General features: G+C 36.5%; 2 protein-coding genes and 1 long non-coding RNA gene across 6 annotated transcripts in view; 2 read left to right on the plus strand and 1 right to left on the minus strand.

The window, feature by feature from the left end:
• Positions 1-6,941: 6,941 nt before the first annotated feature.
• Positions 6,942-9,061, plus strand: LOC130234148 (uncharacterized). The gene is made up of 2 exons (XR_008838262.1): positions 6,942-7,064; positions 8,253-9,061. It is a non-coding gene; the product is annotated as an uncharacterized LOC130234148 (long non-coding RNA).
• A 1,857-nt stretch (positions 9,062-10,918) lies between these two features.
• On the plus strand, positions 10,919-13,836 carry pierce1 (piercer of microtubule wall 1). Its single transcript, XM_056464510.1, has 3 exons — positions 10,919-11,100; positions 13,106-13,184; positions 13,263-13,836. The coding sequence occupies exons 1-3, from the start codon at positions 10,925-10,927 to the stop codon at positions 13,440-13,442; spliced, it is 435 nt and encodes a 144-aa protein (XP_056320485.1). The 5' UTR covers positions 10,919-10,924; the 3' UTR covers positions 13,443-13,836.
• Positions 13,837-13,942: 106 nt separating this feature from the next.
• LOC130233791 (tight junction protein ZO-2-like) overlaps positions 13,943-21,245 on the minus strand; it is a 191,258-nt gene continuing 183,955 nt past the window's right edge. For all 4 annotated transcript variants that reach the window (XM_056464001.1, XM_056464002.1, XM_056464003.1 and 1 more), the window contains exons 21-23: positions 19,008-19,337; positions 17,323-17,408; positions 13,943-15,063 (exon numbers count right to left, since the gene is read on the minus strand). In XM_056464001.1, coding sequence (XP_056319976.1) covers positions 14,886-15,063; positions 17,323-17,408; positions 19,008-19,337 — 594 coding nt within the window. In that variant the 3' untranslated portion in view covers positions 13,943-14,885. The remainder of the gene's footprint in view (positions 15,064-17,322; positions 17,409-19,007; positions 19,338-21,245) is intronic.

The following is a 21,245-nucleotide window of genomic DNA, read 5'->3' on the forward strand; positions in this document are numbered from 1 at the left end:
GCGCCTCTTCTCAGAAAGCTTCACAAGCACAACCTGTAACGGGTCATTTCCTCAGTCATCCAATGCAGGAACATGGGGCATGAGTCGTGTTTTGCCCGTTTGCTCTAACAGGAACCCCGAGCTTCAGATGAATGGCTTCCTCCTGCTCCTAAAAACGAAACGGGTGGCCTGAAGCTCAGGGTTGAAGAAGGGAAAGAAGGCCTGTGATCGGTTCAACAGGTGAGGACTGGGAATGCCAGATAAAGAACACAACTTCTTGCATCACTTCCTCCGTTTGTTCTTTCTCTCTATTTCCACGCCATCGGAATGCTTTGCCATTCTGGAGACTCGGAATTCAAAACAAGTTCATTAAGTTTGAATAGAGTCTTCTTTTTAAAGCCGCGTTTGACCACCACACCCTAATATCACAAAGGCCTTTCCACAATACACATCCTCCAGCCTCCAAGAACTGATTTCCTGCCCCGAAAGCCTTTTTGTTTATACAGATTTCCAGTCGGGCTGTTTTTTTGAGGAGGTTTTTTGGCAGACGGTGCAAACTCATGTTCGCTCTTGCCTCCGTGTCTGTTTTGGGTTCACAATTACTGTAAATGGGTGCAGTGGGGAAGTGGCACTGCCAAATGTCCTGGCAGGGACACAGTCTTGCTAATAGGTACTGTAAATCAATATACATATACTAAGCGCCCCCTGCTGTTATGGAGGAAAATACTATTTTGCAATGAAACACTAATATAATGCACAGCCTTTTTATGGGAAAAAAAAAATCATATTTGTTTATGTTACTCATTGTATGGATATTTTTGTTAAACCTAAAACCCAGTGCAAAATACAACCAAAACTTAAAAAAATAAAAGAGTTTTAATTAAATATAACTTTTACATATGTACACCAGTCCAGCACTACAATTTAGTCCCACGTTCATTTCAAAGGAACGCTACCCTGTACCAAGATGGCAGCTCTATTGACGCATTCCTTCCAATACACAACAATAGCGTAGGCGTAAATATCTATGGACACAAACAAACAGACTCAGACTTGCATTGGTTTTGCCTCATTGTCATGTCAACGGTTTGTGAGCAGGTCAGATTAAGTCAGTGTTTGTTGCATAATCCTTTCACACTGCTCAGACGTTCTAAGATCCAACAAACGGTGATTAAACAATTTCAACCTGGTGAAAACAAACTATGCAAACAGCAATAGACGCCAACAGGGGTTTCACACTAAACCAACAACCTCCAATAGACTTGTTTGTTGGCGTTTGTCTGTGCAGTGTGAATTGGCGAACTGGAATATGTACAAGGGTGACGCAGTAGGTAGTGCTGTCACCTCACAGCAAGAAGGTTGCTGGTTTGAGCCTCGGCTTGGTCAGTTGGCGTTTCTGTGTGGAGTTTGCATGTTTTCCTCGCGTACGTGTGGGTTTCCTCCGGGTGCTCCGGTTTCCCCCACAGTCCAAATACATGCGCTACAGGTGAATTGGGTAGGCTAAATTATCCATTTAGGATTGGGGCGGGGGCTTCGAGGTGATCGCAGTTTAAAGCGAGGGGAGTGGGGGGGTATTTGGTCTCACCTAGCTGCGCCGCTGGCCACAGGTATTGATTCAGAAGCTCTAAATGCTGTCTTCGGAATAGGGCAGCACAATACATCATTTCAGTATCAATATCACAATGTGATCATTCACAATAGTCACATATACATATATATATATATATATATATACATATATATATATATATATATATATATATATATATATATATATATATATATATATATATATATATATATATATATATATATATATATATATATATATATTAGGGCTGCATGGTATTGGAAAAAAACTGACATTGCGATATTTTATTTGTCTGCGATATCTAATGCGATATACTGCATCTACAATTTCAATTATTGAAAAGCACTATTTAGAAAGAATTTATAGTCAAGCTTTATTTTAACATTCACTTCTCCTATTAGCAAACCAACTAACTATGACTTTTACTAATTTGTCCTTATTAATAGATATTAAAGTAGTTTAGATATTGGGTTAGGAATGAAGAACAAAACAAGAATATTTAGTTTATAAGTACTAATAAGCAGCCAATATCTCAATAACATTAGCAAATATTCAATAATGAGCATTGGTCCCTAAAGTGTTAACAAATGTAATAATGTATTAAATGTAATATATATATATATATATATATATATATATATATATATATATATATATATATATATATATATATATATATATATATATATATATATATATATATATATATATACACACATACATATGACGTTTAGCATATTTTAATGTATGTATGCATGTATGTAACAATGTATATCTATATGTATTTAAATTATTTGGTTGCATAAAGGGATAGTTCACCCAAAAATGAAAATTCCTTCATCATTTATTCCCCCTTTACTTTTTTTCTTCTCTCTGTTAAATATAAAAGAAGATGTATTGAAAAATGTTGCAAACCAGCAACCATTGACTTCTATAGTATATGTTTTTTTCCTACTATGGAAGTCAAAGAGTATCAGCTTCAGTAATCAGTCTTCTATTGTGTTCAACTAAACAAAAACAATGGTTTGGAACAACTGATGATGACAAAATATTTATTTTTGGGTGAAATATTAAGAAGGAATTCTCTTATATAATTAAAAAAAAAATTTAATTCTCTTATTTAAAATACAAAATGTTAATGAAGTGGCATTTCCAAACGAAGGCAGAAAAGGCTCTAAATGATCTTGTGGAGCTTGTTAGAAAAAAAAAACCTGAGTTTGTTTGTGTCAGTTGTTCAGCACTTTGATACACTTATCTAAAGCACTGACATCTATTTTAAGCCTAAGTGTCACATATTCTGGGCACCAAAAGAGTGTTCAAAGTATTAAGGAAAGGGTTTGTGTTTGTGAAATAAAGTTTGACCATGCCCACGGAAGTCTTTGATAGCTCTAATCCCAGAGCGATGCGGAATTGACTTTCGATGAAACATAAGGAACGGGGCATTGAGCTGCAGATCTTTAAGCGAAACACTGATTTTTCTCCCAACACTTTTGGCGCATTTGGCACCATTTAGTCTTTCTAAAATCTGTCACTCAGTGCTGACGCAGATCCTTTTCCTGAGCGGGTGAGATTTTTATTGTTCGGGTGAAGCAGAGCCTGATATCTTCGTCCACCAGCAGCTTCCTGTTTCCTCCAGTGCTGGAAATGCTGCATTTTTTCTCCCCCTCCTCATGCTAACCTTCAGGCATCAATTAAACCCCGCTGGCCTCTTGTTTTTACTCTATTTTCAGTGCTTCTCTTTTTGTTAATATTGGGTGATAGTTTGCAGATAACTAGATAGCTATGATAGCTATCTGCTTAGTTAACCTGATAGCCAGTTATCATCTAGAATACCCTAAAAAAAGGATAAATTTTGATGTTAGCTTGACAAAACTCCTCCTGATAGTTTAAAAATAGTTTGAAAGTTTACCTAGACATTTAAAGTATGCTTTTAAGTTGTTGTTTTTTTAAGTTTTAAGATTTTAGGCATAATGTTTGAAGTTTAAATGGGACAAACCAAAAGTTTTAAGTTTCTTAGATTCTAAGTTTTTAATTGCTTGGACGTTCTGTGTGGCCTGGGTAGGTTAATGGCATGTGTTTACGGTTTTTTGTGGGTGGTTGTTGGATTTTTTGTGGTTGCAAGGTTTCCACAGCAAAATTACCCCAATGGCCAGTCAAATATATTACAATGATATTAAAACTCAAAATATGCAACAAACTATTTGTAAAGTACAAATTTTACTTCACCGTATGGTTTATAAACTCACCGGCCACTTTATTAGGTACACCTTACTAGTAACTGGTTGGACCCACTTTTGCCTTCAGAACTGCTTTAATCCTTAATGGCATAGATTTAACAAGGTACTGGAAATATTGCAGATTATCCCATTCCACCACATCACAAAGGTGCTCTACTGGACTGAGTTCTGGTGACTGTGGAGGTCATTTGAGTACAGTGAACTCTTTGTCATGTTTAAGAAACCAGTCTGAGATGATTCGTGCTTTATGACACGGCACGTTATCCTGCTGGAAGTAGCCATCAGAAGATGGGTACACTGTGGTCATAAAGGGATGAATATGATCAGCAACAATACTCAGGTAGGCTGTGGCGTTGACACGATACTCAATTGGTACTAATGGGCCAAAAGTGTGCCAAGAAAATATCCCCCACACCATTACACCACCACCAGAAGCCTGAACCGTTGATAAAAGGCAGGATGGATCCATGCTTTCATGATGTTGATGCCAAATTCTGAACCTAACTTCTGAATGTTGCAGCAGAAATCGAGACTCATCAGACCAGGCAATGCTTTCCAATCTTCTATTGTCTAATTTTGGTGAGCCTGTGCCTATTGTAGCTTCAGGTTGAGGTCTTCTGCTGCTGTAGCCCATCCACCTCAAGGTTGGATGTGTTGTGCGTTCAGAGATGCTCTTCTGCATACCTCAGTTGTAACTAGTGTGGCGAGTTAGAGGGAAAACACTCACACAGAGGGTTGTTGTACAGACTTTTCCCCGGAGGGTGATTTATTTACAGGTAGATTGTGAAGTGAATATGAGTGTGAAGGTGCTCTTTTGGCCAGGAAGCGTGCAGGTGCTCTGGGAATAGAGAGTGGGGCCGTGATGGGTTGGGCGGTGGTTCAACAAGTTAGCTGCTTGAGTACGCTGGTAGAAAGAGAGAGACACAGAGGTTAGCGCTGGAGTCATTTGGAGAAATGAAGATCACCCTTGGTTGTTCCGACGCTGCTCATATCTGTGTCCCTTGATGACTCCCAGCTGTGGTTGATCTGCTGTGATGAGAAGGCAGCTGGGATGAATTTGGGACCATGGCGACATAGCATCAGTATACTTGCCACACTAATGATTATTTGAGTTACTGTTGCCTTTCTATCCGCTGGAACCAGTCTGGCCATTCTCCTCTGACCTCTGGCTTCAACAAGGCATTTGTGCTCACTGAATTGTCGCTCGCGGGATATTTTCTCTTTTTTTTTTTCTCTTGTAAACCCTAGAGATGGTTGTGCATGAAAATCCCAGTAGATCAGCAGTTTGTGAAATACTCAGACCTGACACCAACAACCATGCCACGTTCAAAGTCACTTAAATCACCCTTTTTCCCCATTCTGATGCTCGGTTTGAACTGCAGCAGATCGTCTTGAGTTCCTGCCATGTGATTGGCTGATTAGAAATTTGTGTTAACCAGCAGTTGGACAAGTGTACCTAATAAAGTGACCAGCGAGTGTATATGGTTTCTTCCTTAAAAAAAATTAAATCTATTTTAGTGATTATAAAAAATTATTAACCTTTAAAAAATGACTTGAATTGATGGTTCACCACTAAATGAAAGTGCTTACCTAAATTAAATTCTTAAGTTCGTTATTTACTCACTCTTTGCTTGTTTAAAGCTTTATGAGATTCTTAAGAAGATATTTTGAAAAAAAGCTTAAAACCTGTAACCACTGACTTTCATAGTATTTATTTTTCCTACTATGGAAGTCAATGGTTGCAGGTTTTCAGCTTTCTTCAAAATATCTTCTTTTGCGTTCCACAGAAGAAAGAAACTCAAAGTTTGCAACCACTTCAGGGAGAGTAAACGATCTCTACATGGTGTTTTACATTCAATATATTAAAATAAGTTGTAAATCAACTAAATTTATAACAAATATTTTGCAGTTATTTAGCAAGGGAGAGTCCGGCCAATCTGTCACCATAGAAACAAAAACGTGTCTCTGTATTTATCATCATAGCAGGATTTAAGTTTTTTATGATATTAGAATGAAAAATATATCAATGCAACCATATAAACATAACTGATGTAATATATCAAACTTTAAACCAGTGGGGGAAAAATTGTGTTCTGTGTGGTTGCTAGGGTGTTGCAGACGGTTACTAATGAATATCTGAAATATTGTTACGGCTTTTATTCTTTTTTTCTTTTGTGTAAAGCTATTTGACACAATCTACATAGTAAAAGTGCTATACTGTAGAAATAAGGATACATTTAATTCTTTGTGGTTGCTAGGGTGTTACTAGCGTGTTCAGTGGGGTTTCTAGGGTGTTGCAAGATGGTTCACTAAAGCAGAGTCGCAGTTTGGTGTCCACCAAACGCAATAACAAATAAATTTTTTTTTAAAATAATAAAAAAGATCACAGTAAACAAAAATAACTACATTACTGTGTCAAAGAACATTTGTTAAAATAAAAAATATTGGTGAATTAATGCCCCAACGCATAATCAGCATAATATAATAGACACACTGCAATCTGACTTGTGTTTTAGCTGAAAATCTGTTCATAAGTTTGTTGAAGTCACACTCCTGCAGTTGTTCTAAAGCATCAGTGCAGATGATGCATTATCTAACATAGTTGTGTACACACACACACACACATATATATATATATATATATATATATAGAGAGAGAGAGAGAGAGAGAGAGAGAGAGAGAGAGAGAGAGAGAGAGAGAGAGAGAGAGAGAATATATTAATTATATTAATTAAGAATATATTACTCTATTAATATATAGAATATAGATAATGTCATTACTATATTTCATACCTATAAATAAACCAAGTACTGCAAAACAGAAAAAGGGAAAGCAGAGACTTGCATGCTTTTCTTATTTCTTGCAGCTTATGAAAATGTGAAGTTCTGAAAACTCAATAAAAGTGTGCTGAATTTCTCCCTTCAAAAGAATGAAACCGAATGTCAAAGGAATGTGCACTGACACTCCACAGCCCTTCTAGAAGGATGGAGATTGTTCTTTACTGCAGTTTTATCAGTTCCAAACACACACAGGAATTCCGGTCTGGGGAAAGACCATCCTGATTCCTCACTTCCACAGGAAGCTCCAATAAAACACAACCTCTTACGTGACAAAAGGCATTTCACTTCTCACATGTGTGTGTGGACAGTTGTGAAGCTGCAATGAGCTTCTGCAGCTCAATCCCTCATCAGTGGACCTCCTCAAATATCATCTTCGAGAAGCAGCACAAATATGGAAACACATCTGTAATTTTCAGGTAAAATTGATTTTTATTTACTTATTTTATTTAATTTTTCGATTTTAGGTCAGACTTTAAGTTACAGGTTTCATTTGACTCTAATGAACTTTATATTTTTGGTGCAGCTTTAATTAAACAAGCTATTATAACCAATGACAGCAATATTTCATATAAATATATAGACGCCGCAATATAAATGATCGCAGTATTTTTTTCAGTTCAAAGTTTATTAAAGTATTATCTTGAAATATATGTATTTTATTACATAATGTGGTTTTAGTTTAGCTTTATTAGCATTACCACTAAATAATTAATTACATAATATTTACATTTAAAACATTATTATGTACGTGGGTGTCACGGTGGCGCAGTGGGTAGAACAATTGCCTCACATCAAGAAGGTCGCTGGTTCGAGCCCCAGCTTGGTCAGTTAACATTTCTGTGTGGAGTTTGCATGTTCTCCCCGTGTTGGCGTGGGTTTCCCCCGGGTGCTTCCGTTTCCCCCCAAAGTCCAAAGACATGCAGTATAGTTGAATTGAATAAGCTAAACTGGCCGTAGTGTATGTGTGTGAATGCAGGAGTGTATGGGTGTTTCCCAGTGTTGGATTGCGGCTGAAAGGGCATCAGCTGCGTAAAAACCCATGCTGGATAAGTTGGCGGTTCATTCCGCTGTGGTGACCCCTGATTAATAAAAGGACTAAGCAAAAAAAAAAAAAAGAATGAATATTATGTACGTTAGGGCTGATTACACTATATGGCGCCCTCTGTTGGCGAATTGCCATATTGATCAGGGCGTGATGATTTATTTATTTTTATCATTTATTTTTGATCATAAAATGGTTTGAGTACTAGTACTACATTTCTAATACTACTTTTGTGGCTTTTTTAGACTTGAAACTTCATCTTCAGCATTATTCTGAGCCGAATACCACTAGTAGAGAAAAAAAAATCTTGCTGCATTCAATTTTTTTGTTGAACTTTTCCAGTCATGTCAACTTGCATCAATCAAACTGACTAAAATATTAAGTTAAACTTTGCATAACTTAAAATTTTTTGTTGAAACCTGATTAAATTATTAAAATAAGTTAAAGCAACATAATATTTGTTGTCTTGACTTTTTGTAATTAAATGTATTACAGTGCACCAATACTGCATTGCTAATTAAAATATTGTTTACTGTAATTGTATATTGAATTTATTCTGCAGTTATGGATGGATTAGCATCTGAGATGGGCCACCGATGAGGACTACTATAGTAATAGCTGAATATTTTACTCCTGAAGTCTGCGAAAGGTACATTTTTGCAACTCTCAAAATATACGTTGATGTTGGAAATCATATAACCGGTTAAACTGTCCAAATGCCATGCCTTGAGGAAAAGAAAGGAGCCATTTTAACTGCTTCACTGTCCATTATTACTTTTGGTACGCGCTAGGCCAGACTCAAACTCGTACCGTGAGTAATAATGCACTGTGGCAGTGAGTTTATCTGCGAGGACAAACTCAAGACATGTTTGGATGTAGATCAACGTTACCACTTGGATCGATGGATAAAGTAACACATTTTTAGGCACTTTGTTTTGTCATATGAGACTGCATTTGACAAATGGACCAGCTGTCATCTCATTTGTTTTATTTTAGGGGTGAAATGAAGTAAATTTGGTACAAAGAAAGATGACAACTGGATGTACAGAAGGGGTATATAACTGTATATTAAATATCACCTCCAGCTGAAATCAAGAGTTTCACCTGCAGGGTTATTATTTAATACTGTATGTAAATGCACTATTAAATGAAATGTGAGAAATGTGTTGATGGCTGAACTTTGTTACAGGTTTGAGAGATCATTGGATGTCTAACAGTCTTTTGCCTACTTTGTGTTATCATTTATCTGCTTTTGTAATAAAAAAAGATCTTGTGTGAAAAAAACAGTTGCAAGTAAACAGGAAAATGGTCATGTAAATCAGGTTTACTTTTATATTTTTTGTACACTAAATAAAAATGATTGATTATCAATGCCTTGGAGTATTTTCTTATTAAAATGTTTTAAACCCTGTAAATGTCACTACTTTATTTGAATAAGGTTTGTCTTTAATGAAATGTCACTTTTCTTTCCACAATGTATATGAAAAAGAATTTCACTCATTAGCAGTGGTGGAAAGAGTACTGAATCATACTTAGGTAAACGTACTATTACTTGCCCAAAATGTAGTGCAAATAGAGTGTCTGTAAAAGAGTAAAAGTGTCTGTTGTAAATTTTACTCAAAGTAGGAATAAAAAGTAGCCCTTTCAAAAGTACTCCAGAGTAGTGAGTATTTTGCTGTGAAAAGCTGATGCACTTACATCTAATTTGTGAATGTGTGTAAACGTAACCTTCTGTAGTGCATTTAGTTATTGCCCAGCAGGCACACAACGTCATAATATGTTAATATTAGGTTAGATTTAGGTTGTGGTGACACTGACTTTTCGTCACCTGACTAGTCAGCATCTAAGGACAATCATATTTTGATGTCCAATAACAACGTCAAATAACATTGACATTTTGTCGATTTTAAATTGTGTTGGAAAGTGGCCAAAATCCAACATTGAGGCAACATCTTAAACCAATGTCATATTGACATCAAATACTGACATTTATTCATCAGGTATGGCAACCAAAATCCAGCATCTGATAGACGTCATAATAATAACGTCCACACAACGTCAAGCTATAACATCTTAAGATGTTGATATTTGGTTGATTTTAGGTTGGACATTGACGTCAACCCGATTTTCATTTCCAAACAAAATGCATCGTCCCCACAGTCTTAGGGTAAAACGTCAATCTGACGTTCATGTTGACATCCTCTACCTGCTGAGTGTTTTAGGCCATTTTAGTCATCATATAGTAAACATCCGTCATCTTGTCATCAGTGACATGCATCTAAACAGTTTCTGGGTCAATGCTTGTAAAGATTTTGGACATGTTTTTGGACACTTTTATTGCTTCCAAACTGTTTGCTGCAATTATAAATCACCTATGTTTTGAAGTACTTCATTATGATGCAATTTACCTTCTATGTGTGATTTGATTGGACAGGAATCACAGGACTGATTTTTTTCTAATCGACAATATATATATTGTTAGTGTATATATATTATAGTGACTGCAGGTTGAAGGAAAGTGGTGGAGTAAAAGTACTGAAACTGGACTGAAAATGTACTCAAGTGAAAGTAAAAATACACATTTTAAAAACTATTTAGTAAATTACAATTCCTGAGGAAAAACTACTCAATTACAGTAATTTGAGTATAATTTGTTACTTTACACCACTGCTCATTAGAAATGGGAAATTTACTCATATAGCTTTAAGACCCCTTGAAAATTCATTTTTTCTGGCTTTACGATTTTCAGTTATATGTCTTTTGAGTGAAACTGAATTTTTGTTTTATTCTGCACACTACATTTTGTTCATATTGAATGTAAAAGTATCATTTTCAGAGCTTTTTTCAGCATTAAATTAAATTGGGGCATGTTCTTACTAATTTATATTATGATTAAGACGAATACTAATGTTTTAACTACACAAGAGCAAAGAATATTTGATGAAATTAACACAAAATGTAATCTTCAAATCACAACAAATGAAAACATTTGTTAATCTGAACGATTCTTATTTTCTCTAAAAATGCTCTAAATTACAATATTTTAATTTGATATTTGTAAGACACATACCTAATAATACCACAGTACATCCAAATATCTCTTACTTTTTTCTCAATAGAGTGTATATATTTCTTTTTTGAAGTTAACCACAACAACACCTTTGAGAAAAGACAAAACGTAGCGGGGTCGCATTACGTCACCTGGTTACAGTGTTTATAGCAACCACACGCATAATGTCTCAACATTCATTCAACACAAACACAAACGAAATAATGGACGACCATTCAGCGAAAGAAGAGACAACAGAGCCTGAAGAGTCTAATACACCTGAAATAAAGACAAGCGATGTGTACAAAGTGGATAAAAACTTACCGTCTCGCTTTAATAACCCGGACTGTTTCAGATACAGGTAAGAAGTGCCAGTCAGCCCCAGTGCGTCCATAATGTGGGAAATGAAGTCAATTATTTGCTCATTCATTCATATATTTTACGTTTTTAGCTCTTTAGTTGAATATTCTTCATGAGTAAACTTTCAAAACCTGCTTGGACGTGCCTGAAATCGTTTATTAGTTGTTTGAGGTGTTTAACAACGCAATAATTGGTCATAGTTTGTTAAACAGGTCGCATCGCTTCCGGTTCAGGTCCTTTAACTTATGTGTGTTTCTCGATTAAAGCGGTAAATAGTTTTCATAATTTTTACTCAATTACATATGGATTAAATTTTAATTAAAACGGGCAATAATACAACAAACTATGAATAAAATCAAGGTACCATTTGAAAAATTTAAATTTCTCAGGATGTTCTGTATTTTCAAAGTAACGTTAACTTAAGAGTTTCAGTAAAGTATTACTTAATATATTCTTTTTTAGTCTATAAACATCTGAAAACACATTTTTGGACGAAAGTACACTTCAGACATGTATTCATTTGTTGCGACTGAAAATCAGGATTATTCCACCAAATGTAGTTTTCTTCTGAAGGTAACTTATAACATTGTTTTTTAAAATGTAACACTTTACAATAAGATTCCATTTGCTTATGTTAATCAACATATTTACAAACAAGAATAAAAAAATAACAAATGGGGCAGTATTTATTCGCTTCTGTTAGCAAAAGAAAAAGTAGTTCATTGTTGGTTCTTTGCACAACTCAGGAGTTTAATAATGGTTTAGTAAATTTTAAACTGTGATTATTGAATGCTGTACAAGTACACTACCTGACAAAAGTCTTGCCGCCTATCCAAGTTTTAGGAACAACAAATAATAACTTGACTTCTAGTCGATCATTTGGCATCAGAAGTGGCTTATATGAAAGGCAAAGGCCTCTAGATTACGCTTATTTTTCCAAAATAAAATATGATCATGCCTTGATTTTTTATTATTTCATTAGGACAGTAAGGTCTGACTTTGCTTAGACAAAAGTCTTGTCACTTAACAGAAATAATGTACAGTATAGAATATAAAGTGATGGTGCAGTGGAAAAGGAATTAATATTGTGTATGATTTCCATGAGCTTGGAGGACTGCATCCATACATCTCCTCAATAACTTATTAATAAAGTCATCTGAAATGGCAAAGAAAGTGTTCTTGCAGGACTCCCAGAGTTCATCAAGATTCTTTGGATTCATCTTCAATGCCTCCTCCATCATTTTACCCCAGACATGCTCAATAAAGTTCATAACTGGTTACTGGGCTGGCCAATCCTGGAGCACTATGACCTTCTTGGCCTTCAGGAACTTTGATGTGGAGGCTGAGGTATGATGAGGAGCGCTATCCTGCTGAAGAATTTGCCCTCTCCTGTGGTTTGTAATGTAATGGGCAGAACAAATGTCTTGATACCTCAAACTGTCGATGTTGCCATCCACTGTGCAGATCTCTCGCATACTGAATATAACCCCAAATCATGATTTTTCCATCTCCAAACTTGTCTGATTTCTATGAGAATCTTGGGTCTATGCGAAATCCAACCTGTCTTCTGCTGTATTAGTGATGATTGGGATACAGTTCAACAGATGATTCATCCGAAAAATTTACCTTCTGCCACTTTTCCAAATGATCAACTACTGTAGAAGTCAAGTTATTATTTGTTGTTACAATTGCGATCGACGACAAGACTTTTTGTCAGGTAATGTATTGTTCATTCTAGCAGTTCATGTTAGTAAATGTAAAGTTTGGCTATATCGAGTTATGTAAACTCAGCATAAACATAGCATTTTACTATTATTTTAACTAATTGTCAGTTTAAACTCTGAGTTTGAGTTACATTAGTAGTTTCCAAAACAAAACAAGCATTTTACTGAACTATAAATTGTAAATCCAGAGAAATTGAGAATTTCTAAATGTTCTTAATTACTATAAATTAGAATATATTTGTATTCTTGTATTTGTATTGTATTCTTAATTGTATATTTCAGCCACAAAACTATCAATCCTCTGTACCAAACAACAAATCAAACATATGGAAGGAAAAAACCAACAGTTCACGAAATGCCGGTGAGTAAGCAGCACACACTAATAAATTAATAGGATAATTCACACAAGAGTACTTACATATACGCTTGATTTTTCCAGACATCTTTTAATGGAAGTCGACACAGGTTTTCGGAGCATCTACTGAAAAGTGGCATGTACAGGGACAATGGCTTCAACACCATGCTGGACAAGAGTCGACTCTCCAGACCCAACGAAACGTCTGTGTTTTACGATAGAATCAATTTCCATTCCTTATATCACATGGCTGGGAAATCTTAGTAAAACAAGCCATACTATTTTAATGATTGTATGGTTTGGATTGGCATAATTGATTTTGAACAGCCATCTAAGTGCTTTTTTTATTCTTTTTATAAAAATAAAGGGATAGTTCACCCAAAATTTTTTTAAATTCTGTCATAATTTACTCTGTCATTCTTCTGTTGAACACAAGACTTTTTTTGAAAAACACTGAAAATCATTGATTTCCATAGTATTTTTTCCTACTATGGGTGTCAATAGTTAATGTTTTTAGAATTCTTCAAAATATCTTCTTTTGCGATCAACAGAAGAACTAAACTCCACTTGAGGGTGAGTAAATATAATTTTTTTGATGTACTATCCCTTTAAATCAACGAACAGATGTTTAGTTCCCAGGGATTTGGAATGGCACGAAAATGAGTGAACGCTATTAGTCAATTTAGAAAAACATGCATTTAGTCTATAGCCCATTAAACGACGGATTTCACGTTGGATGAATAAAAACACAACTACGTCAAGAATGTCAATATAGTTTGTTTATTTATTTGGTGTAGTAGAGTGAAATTCCACAGTAGACCTGAACGCAAACGTCCAGGGAATATTTTCTCGCCGCGTGACCCTCACACACAGTGGAAGCCATCAAAATATAATCCACGAGTTTCAGAAGCACTTTTGAACCGATACGTGGAGGTAAAGCGGACCGATGTACAATCGAGCGTGTTAAAAACATAATGCGGTGGGGCTGAAATAAGACAAACCGTGACAACAGCAATTCCAATCACTCCAAGCAACCAGCATCCGCCTGATTCACAAAGCGTCCCCTTTATCACCGCTGTGGCGTTGCTGAGGATACGGCCGGATGGTGTTAAGGGTTTTTGGTGACGACTTTTCCCTGTTTTTCCTTGGAGCTGTAAGCAGCAAAATTAGTGTCCAGAGGGCTGGATTGTCAAGTCCTCCAACCTCCTGACGTTATTCGTAAAGTAAAAGGCACTTCAAAAACGTTGTAACAAAATCCAGTGTTATTGTCTTACGTCATATACACACACAGAAATGAGGGAATGCAAAGATAGTACAAACCTTAAAGAGAGTGACGTTTTAAAACCGTTTCGCTTATAAAAAGAAAGTAACAAAAAGCTGGTCTGTAGCACACGACGGGTGTTCATGGAGCAAAGACAGACGGAGGGAGAAGAGAGACTCGTGGCGAGACGTTTCTGTTGCTTTGCAGAAACTGAAAAAATTGCATAGGCAAGAATCACAGGTATGGAAACAAAACTAACGCAAATATATATATGTATGTATATATAAAAAACAATAAGACTCCATCCATACGGACAGAAGTTGAACTTCTCTGAAGTGAAAAAGACGTGTGAGGAACTTAAAAAGCAAACTGGACCTCCAAGTCAGCAGCAGTGGTTTTGGTGCAGGGTGGAATGGTGAAGCTGTGCGGGAGCTGAAGCAGAAGTTCTACAGCTCAGTGTCCTGATACTTCTGTGAGGAGCTGGAGGTGTAGTATCCGCGTTTACTCTGCTCAGTTAGGTGGTGTCTGAACTCCTCCACGGGCTCCTCGCTCAGGCCGAGCGCGCGGCTCTCTGTGTAGGGCAGCTTACTAGGAGGCGTCTGGGGCTCTGGACGGGCACTGGAGCTGAACCAAGAAAAAAAAAGAACAAAAGAAATAGAAATGGAATAGCTCATCCAGAATAAATAATTGGCTGTTAATCCGAGATGTACAGTAGATGACTTTTCTCTTCAGTAGAACATTGCAGAAGTGAACTCATAAAAACAATTCTTAATATGCAAGTCAACGACTAAATGCCAATTCACACCGCACAAACAAACGGCAACAAAAACAAGTTGGCCGATGTATTTAAAATTTTATGAATAATTAATCCCGTTCACACTGCGCCAACCATAGATATACAGTGCATCCGGAAAGTATTCATAGCGCTTCACTTTTTCCACATTTTTTAGTTACAGTCAATATTCTACATACAATACCTCATAATGACAATGTGAAAAAGGATTTTCTGAAGTTGTTGCAAATTTATTAAAAATAAAAAAACCTGAAAAATCACATGTACATAAGTATTCACAGCCTTTGTTCAATAATTTGTTGATGCACCTTTGGCAGCAATTACAGCCTTAAGTCTTTTTGAATATGATGCCACAAGCTTGGCACAAGGGTACCTCTCAAGCTCTATCAGGTTGGATGGGAAGCGACAGTGTGTAGCCATTTCGGATCTCTCCAGAGATGTTCAATAGGATTTAGGTATGGGCTCTGGCTGGGCCAATCAAGGACATTCACCGAGTTGTGAAACCGCTGCCCCAGTCTGAGGTCAAGAGCACTCTGAAGCAGGTTTTCATTCAGGATGTCCCTGTACATTGCTGCATTTATCTTTTCCTCTATCCTGACTAGTCTTCCAGTTCCTGCTGCTAAAAACATCCTCACAGCATGATGCTGCTGCTGCCACCACTATGCTTCACTGTATGGATGGTATTAGCCTGGTGATGAGCGGTGCCTGGTTTTCTCCAAACGTAACACCTGGCATTCACTCTAAATAGTTACATTTTATTCTCATCAGACCAGAGAATTTGGTTTCTTATGGTCGGAGAGTCCTTCAGATGAGTCCTTCAGTCTGGCCATTCTACCATACAGGCCTGATTGGTGGATTGCTGCACAGATGGTTGTCCTTCTGTAAGGTTCTCCTCTCTCCACAGAAGAACTCTGGAGCTCAGACAGAGAGACCATCGGGTTATTGACTAAGGCCCTTCTTCTCTGATCACTCAGCTTAGGTGGCTGGCCAGCTCTAGGAAGAGTCCTGGTGGTTCCAAACATCTTCCACTTACGGATGATGTAGGCCACAGTGCTCATTGGAAATTTTAGAGCAGCATAATTTTCTGTAACCTTCCCCAGCCTTGTGCCTCAAGACAATCCTGTCTGGGAGGTCTACAGACAATTCCTTTGTCTTCATGCTTGGTTTGTGCTTTGACATGCACTATCAACCCTGGGACCTTATATAGACAGGTGTATGCCTTTTCAAATCATGTCCAATCAACTGTATTTACCACAGGTGAACTCCAATTAACTTACGTTGAACGTTGAAGTAACTTGTTGCCTGATAACATAACACTGCCTGCACCTTAATGTGCATACTGTCCACCTTAAATTATTGAATCATTGCCTCATTATTTGCTTCATTGTCATGTCAACGGTTTGTGACCAGGTCAGATTAAGCCAGAGTTTGTTGCAAAATCCTTTCACACTGCTCAGACGTTCCTCGATCCAACAAATGCAGATTAAACATGTTAATTAGAGTAAAAAACAAATTCTGACAAATGGCAACAGACACCGACAGGGGTATCACACTGATCCTGGAGACTTGTTTTTTTGGCATTTGTCAGTTCAGTGTGAATTGGCCTACGAATTGGTGAATTGGAATATGTTTGAAACAATGTACGTATTAATCATTTCATAAGTATTATAAGGAGACACATGTATTGATTTTGGCTCCATTCAGAAGCTCTAAATGCTGCCTTCAGCGTAGAGCAGCACAATATATATCGTTTCAGCATCAATATCACAATATAATTATTCACAATAGCCACATCGCAGGATACGCAATGTTGAGTCTGGATTATAATTGATTGTTTGTATGGGTTTTTGAGGCCTGTGACTGATTAGCATTCAGGGCTAATTGTGCTGTTTGTAACTACTAATTATTTTATCGCATTATTTATGAAACAAGGCCATGCAGTATTGTTTTACAATTGATTATTCAGTTACAGTTGTACTGAATACTGTTGGACTCCTCAGAAAACAATAAACGACTTCCTTTATTGCAATTATCTTTGCTTGTAGATTGTTGATTATATTTTATGCAGATGAACTCTTTTAGGCCCTTACCCGATAGGTTGTGGCCTACTGTGGTCCAGTTTCTGAGACTTCATGGGAACAGCATATATGTCTGGATGTTTCTGAGCAATCTCCAACTGAAAGAAGACCATAACACCATTGATTTGTGATCAGACTGGCCAATTTAGAATTACTTACATAAAAATTCTGAAACAGAAAGAGTCGATTACAACTATGACTTACTACATGTACACTACCTGACAAAAGTCTTGTCGCCAATGCAAGTTTTAAGAACAACAAATAATAACTTGACCTCTAGTTGATCATTTGGTATCAGAAGTGGTTTATATTAAAGGCAAACGCCTCTAGATTACACTAAATGATTTTGAATTATTTAATTAGGACAGTAAGGTCCGACCTTGCTTCGAAAAAAAGTCTTGTCACTTAACAGAAATAATGTACAGTATAGAATATAAAGTCATGGTGCAGTGCAAAAAGAATTATTATTGTGTATGACTCCCATTAGCTTGGAGGACTGCATCCATACATCTCCTCAATGACTCCAATAATTTATTAATAAAGTCAGCTAGAATGACTCCCAGAGTTCATCAAGATTCTTTGGATTCATCTTCAATGCCTCCCCTTAATCTTAGTCCAGACATGGTCAATAATGTTCATGTCTGGTGACTGGGCTGGCCAATCCTGAAGCACCTTGACCTTCTTTGCTTTCAGGAACTTTGATGTGGAGGCTGAAGTATAAGGAGTGCTGCTATACTGTTGAAAAATTTGCCCTCTCCAGTGGTTTGTAATGTAATGGGCAGCACAAATGTCTTGATACCTCAGGCTGTTGATGATGTGAAAAACCATGATTTTTCCTTCACCAAACATGACTGATTTCTGTAAGAATCTCGGGTCCATGTGGGTTCCGATTGGTCTTCTGCAGTATTTGTGATGTGACTGGGATGCAGTTCAACAGATGATATCTATAAGCAAGTGTGCATCAAAACAGTGACAAACTTCATGTTTAAAAGATATAAAATGGATATAAACATCCAAAGCTTGGAGTTTGTCACTTCCGCCATAATGGATCAACGATTTTTTTTGACGTCACCTATGAACTTCAGTTTCTTATCAAATCTTGACCGATCAAATGCTCTCTAGTGTCTGACATGCCCCGCCCCCTTCAAGACCCCTTCATAGCTGTGATAAAACCAAATGCTATTGGCTGTTTTTTTAAAGGGAGGAGCTACTATTTGCCCCACCCTCTTTTTGTGTTTCAGATGAGATTATGAATTAAAAAAAATACACATTTCAAAGTACTTCATGGGACCTTTAAACAACAGCTAAAAACCATATTTAGTGCTGGATTAAGATGATTAATCGGAAAAAAATCTACCTTCTGCCACTTATCAGAAGTTATTATTTGTTGCTTTTACAACTGGGACTGACGACAAGCCTTTTGTCAGGTAGTGTAGTTGGTACAGTATTTATAGTTTTGAATGAATCAGAATGCCTTTATCTATTCTTTTTAAATAAACACAACTATTTTTTGTTCTGAAGCAGGATCACAGACAATGTAAACCTACAAATGAAAAAAAATGCTCATTTTCAAATGAAACAAGCTATAAAATCGTATTATTTAATTATTTAGCAGCATTCATTTGTGATCAGACTGCTTTTGAGTGTAAATAAAGCTATTTTGGCGTTCTGATATTCATGAAAGGCTGAAAACTGACCCTGGCGTTCTGGGCCTCTTGTATCTCCAGAACCCTCTGTGAACGGGTGAAGTGATCCATCTGCTCGAAGGCCTTGACTTTGCCCAGGAAAGACCTCTGTGAGGGGTCTTCAGGACTGTCGGCCGGGGGCTCACTGTTGATGAGGCTTCTGGAGCTGCGGGACACGAGGGCAGGCTTCAGGGGTGTTGGTGGAGGTGCTGGTTTGGCTTTTGCTGGAGAGTCCAGGCTGCGCTGATGTTCGCTGCTCGCGGGACTGCTTGAACGAGAGTCGAAGTTTCGAGAGGGGTCGTAATGGCCGCGAGGCACCTCCACTTGAGACAGCATTTTTACCTGGAACAAAACGAAGTGTTAGAAAACAGCACTGGATGAATGAAAACCAATACTGCATTGAATCATGGGAAGGCCAGACAAAGAAATTTTTTGGCCATTTCTGTTTAGATTTTTGTAAAAAATGTATGCGGAATGATTTTGAGAGTATAGTAACTAAAAACTTACCACATGAACTAACAAAAGAACTTTTTAACTTGTATTTAAATAAGGTTTATAATGCAAATCCAATTAGATGGTAAATAAAGCGAGTCGCTCTTATATAGACTGAAAATATTACTTTACAGACTGTATTGTAAATAAATTATATAAACATTTGCATATTTTACAATAATATGACTGAAATTAATGTTAAAACTGAATAAATATATATTTACGCACATTTACATAAGTGAATAAATAGACTTCCGCATGGGCATAATCATTAATGATAACTATTCTTAAAGGTCCCGTGAAATTAAAATAAAGTTTTTTTTAGATGTTATTAAAAGTATTATTAGTCTTAAGGATATCCATAACAAGTGTGCTTCAAAACAGTGACAAACGTCCTGTTTAGAAGATATAAATCGGATGTAAAAATCCAAAGCTCTGAGTTTGTCACTTCCACCTAAACGAATCAACGATTTTTTTAACGTCACATATGAACTTCAGTTTCTCATCAAATCTTGACCAATAAAATGCTCTCTAGTGTCTGACATGCCCCGCCCCCTCAAGACGCTTCTCAATTGCTTTCGATTTGATGCGTTTAAACTTAACCACTCTTACTGGCATAGCTGTGATAAAAACCAAACGCTATTGGCTGTTTTTTTAAGGGGAGGAGCTACCATATTCCCCGCCCTCTATTCATGTTTCAGTTGAGATTTACCAATAAAAAAATGCACATTTCAAAGCACTTCACGTGACCTTTAAACAACAGCTAAAAGCCAGATTTAGAACTGGATTAAGATAACAAGATTAAACGCATGTACTCTGTTAAGCTTTTAGATACTAAACATTAATCCAACTAAAGAAACACTATCTAGAAGTAGCATCTCAAACACAAAACAAACTAAGGCGACACAACAAGTAAAATCTCAACCACTAACTAATTGTAAACTTTTATTAATAAACTCTGCCAAAATGTTAAATACGGGTAACTCTTAATGGTCAGGTTCAACTTAACATGAGTTAGTGCATTAAGTGTCTTGAAGCTGTTATTAGCCATGTTTCCAATCAAAAATGTGAATTAGACGTGTGTGGGAAATAATATTGCTTAAAATGTTTGCGAATAAAGCAACGTTTCTGTACAGTCAAAGAATAAAACGGTCACTTCCTAATAAACTGACGTTAAATATAAAACAAAAAAAATGTAAGTTGCTTTGGTAGGAGTTGCCATTGTGGGACTTTTTTTTATTTAATACATTTTTGTAATCACATGATGTTTTTTTGATGCACATGCTGGAATTTATTCAGTAAATGCGTTTTCATCGTAGTTTATAAAATTTTTTTCGTATCGGATAGAAAGTTCATCCTACTCAGATGTGCATATATGTGTTTTTATACACATTTTCCAAATTTATGCACATACTAACATTCGATTAAGCTTTTTTGTGATATTCCAACATGCCTATAATATAGGTGGATCTGGATGAATAGCTACTCTTACCTAAAACTATTAAATGATATAAGATTTTAAACATAAAGCATAAAAAAATTACTAAAACTAAAATTGTAATAAATTATAAACATCATAATATATATATATATATAAACGTATATAAACATCATAATATAATATATATACACACAACAGTTCTGTCTGGTTCTCGATTCTAATTGGCTGATAGCTGTGAGATATTAAAGTAATATCAGCACTCATACAGCCTCTTCACCCTGGTGTATTACTCCGCCCACACGAGTGGCAAGCAGTGG

Source organism: Danio aesculapii, chromosome 8, assembly GCF_903798145.1.
Source record: "Danio aesculapii chromosome 8, fDanAes4.1, whole genome shotgun sequence".
NCBI classification, from domain to species: domain Eukaryota; kingdom Metazoa; phylum Chordata; class Actinopteri; order Cypriniformes; family Danionidae; genus Danio; species Danio aesculapii.

Coding starts and splice junctions, on each gene's coding strand:
- pierce1 (XM_056464510.1), top strand. CDS start 10,925: ATGTCTCAACATTCATTCAACACAAACACAAACGAAATAATGGACGAC. Junction 11,101..13,105: donor CCGGACTGTTTCAGATACAG/GTAAGAAGTGCC, acceptor TGTATATTTCAG/CCACAAAACTATCAATCCTC. Junction 13,185..13,262: donor CAACAGTTCACGAAATGCCG/GTGAGTAAGCAG, acceptor TGATTTTTCCAG/ACATCTTTTAATGGAAGTCG.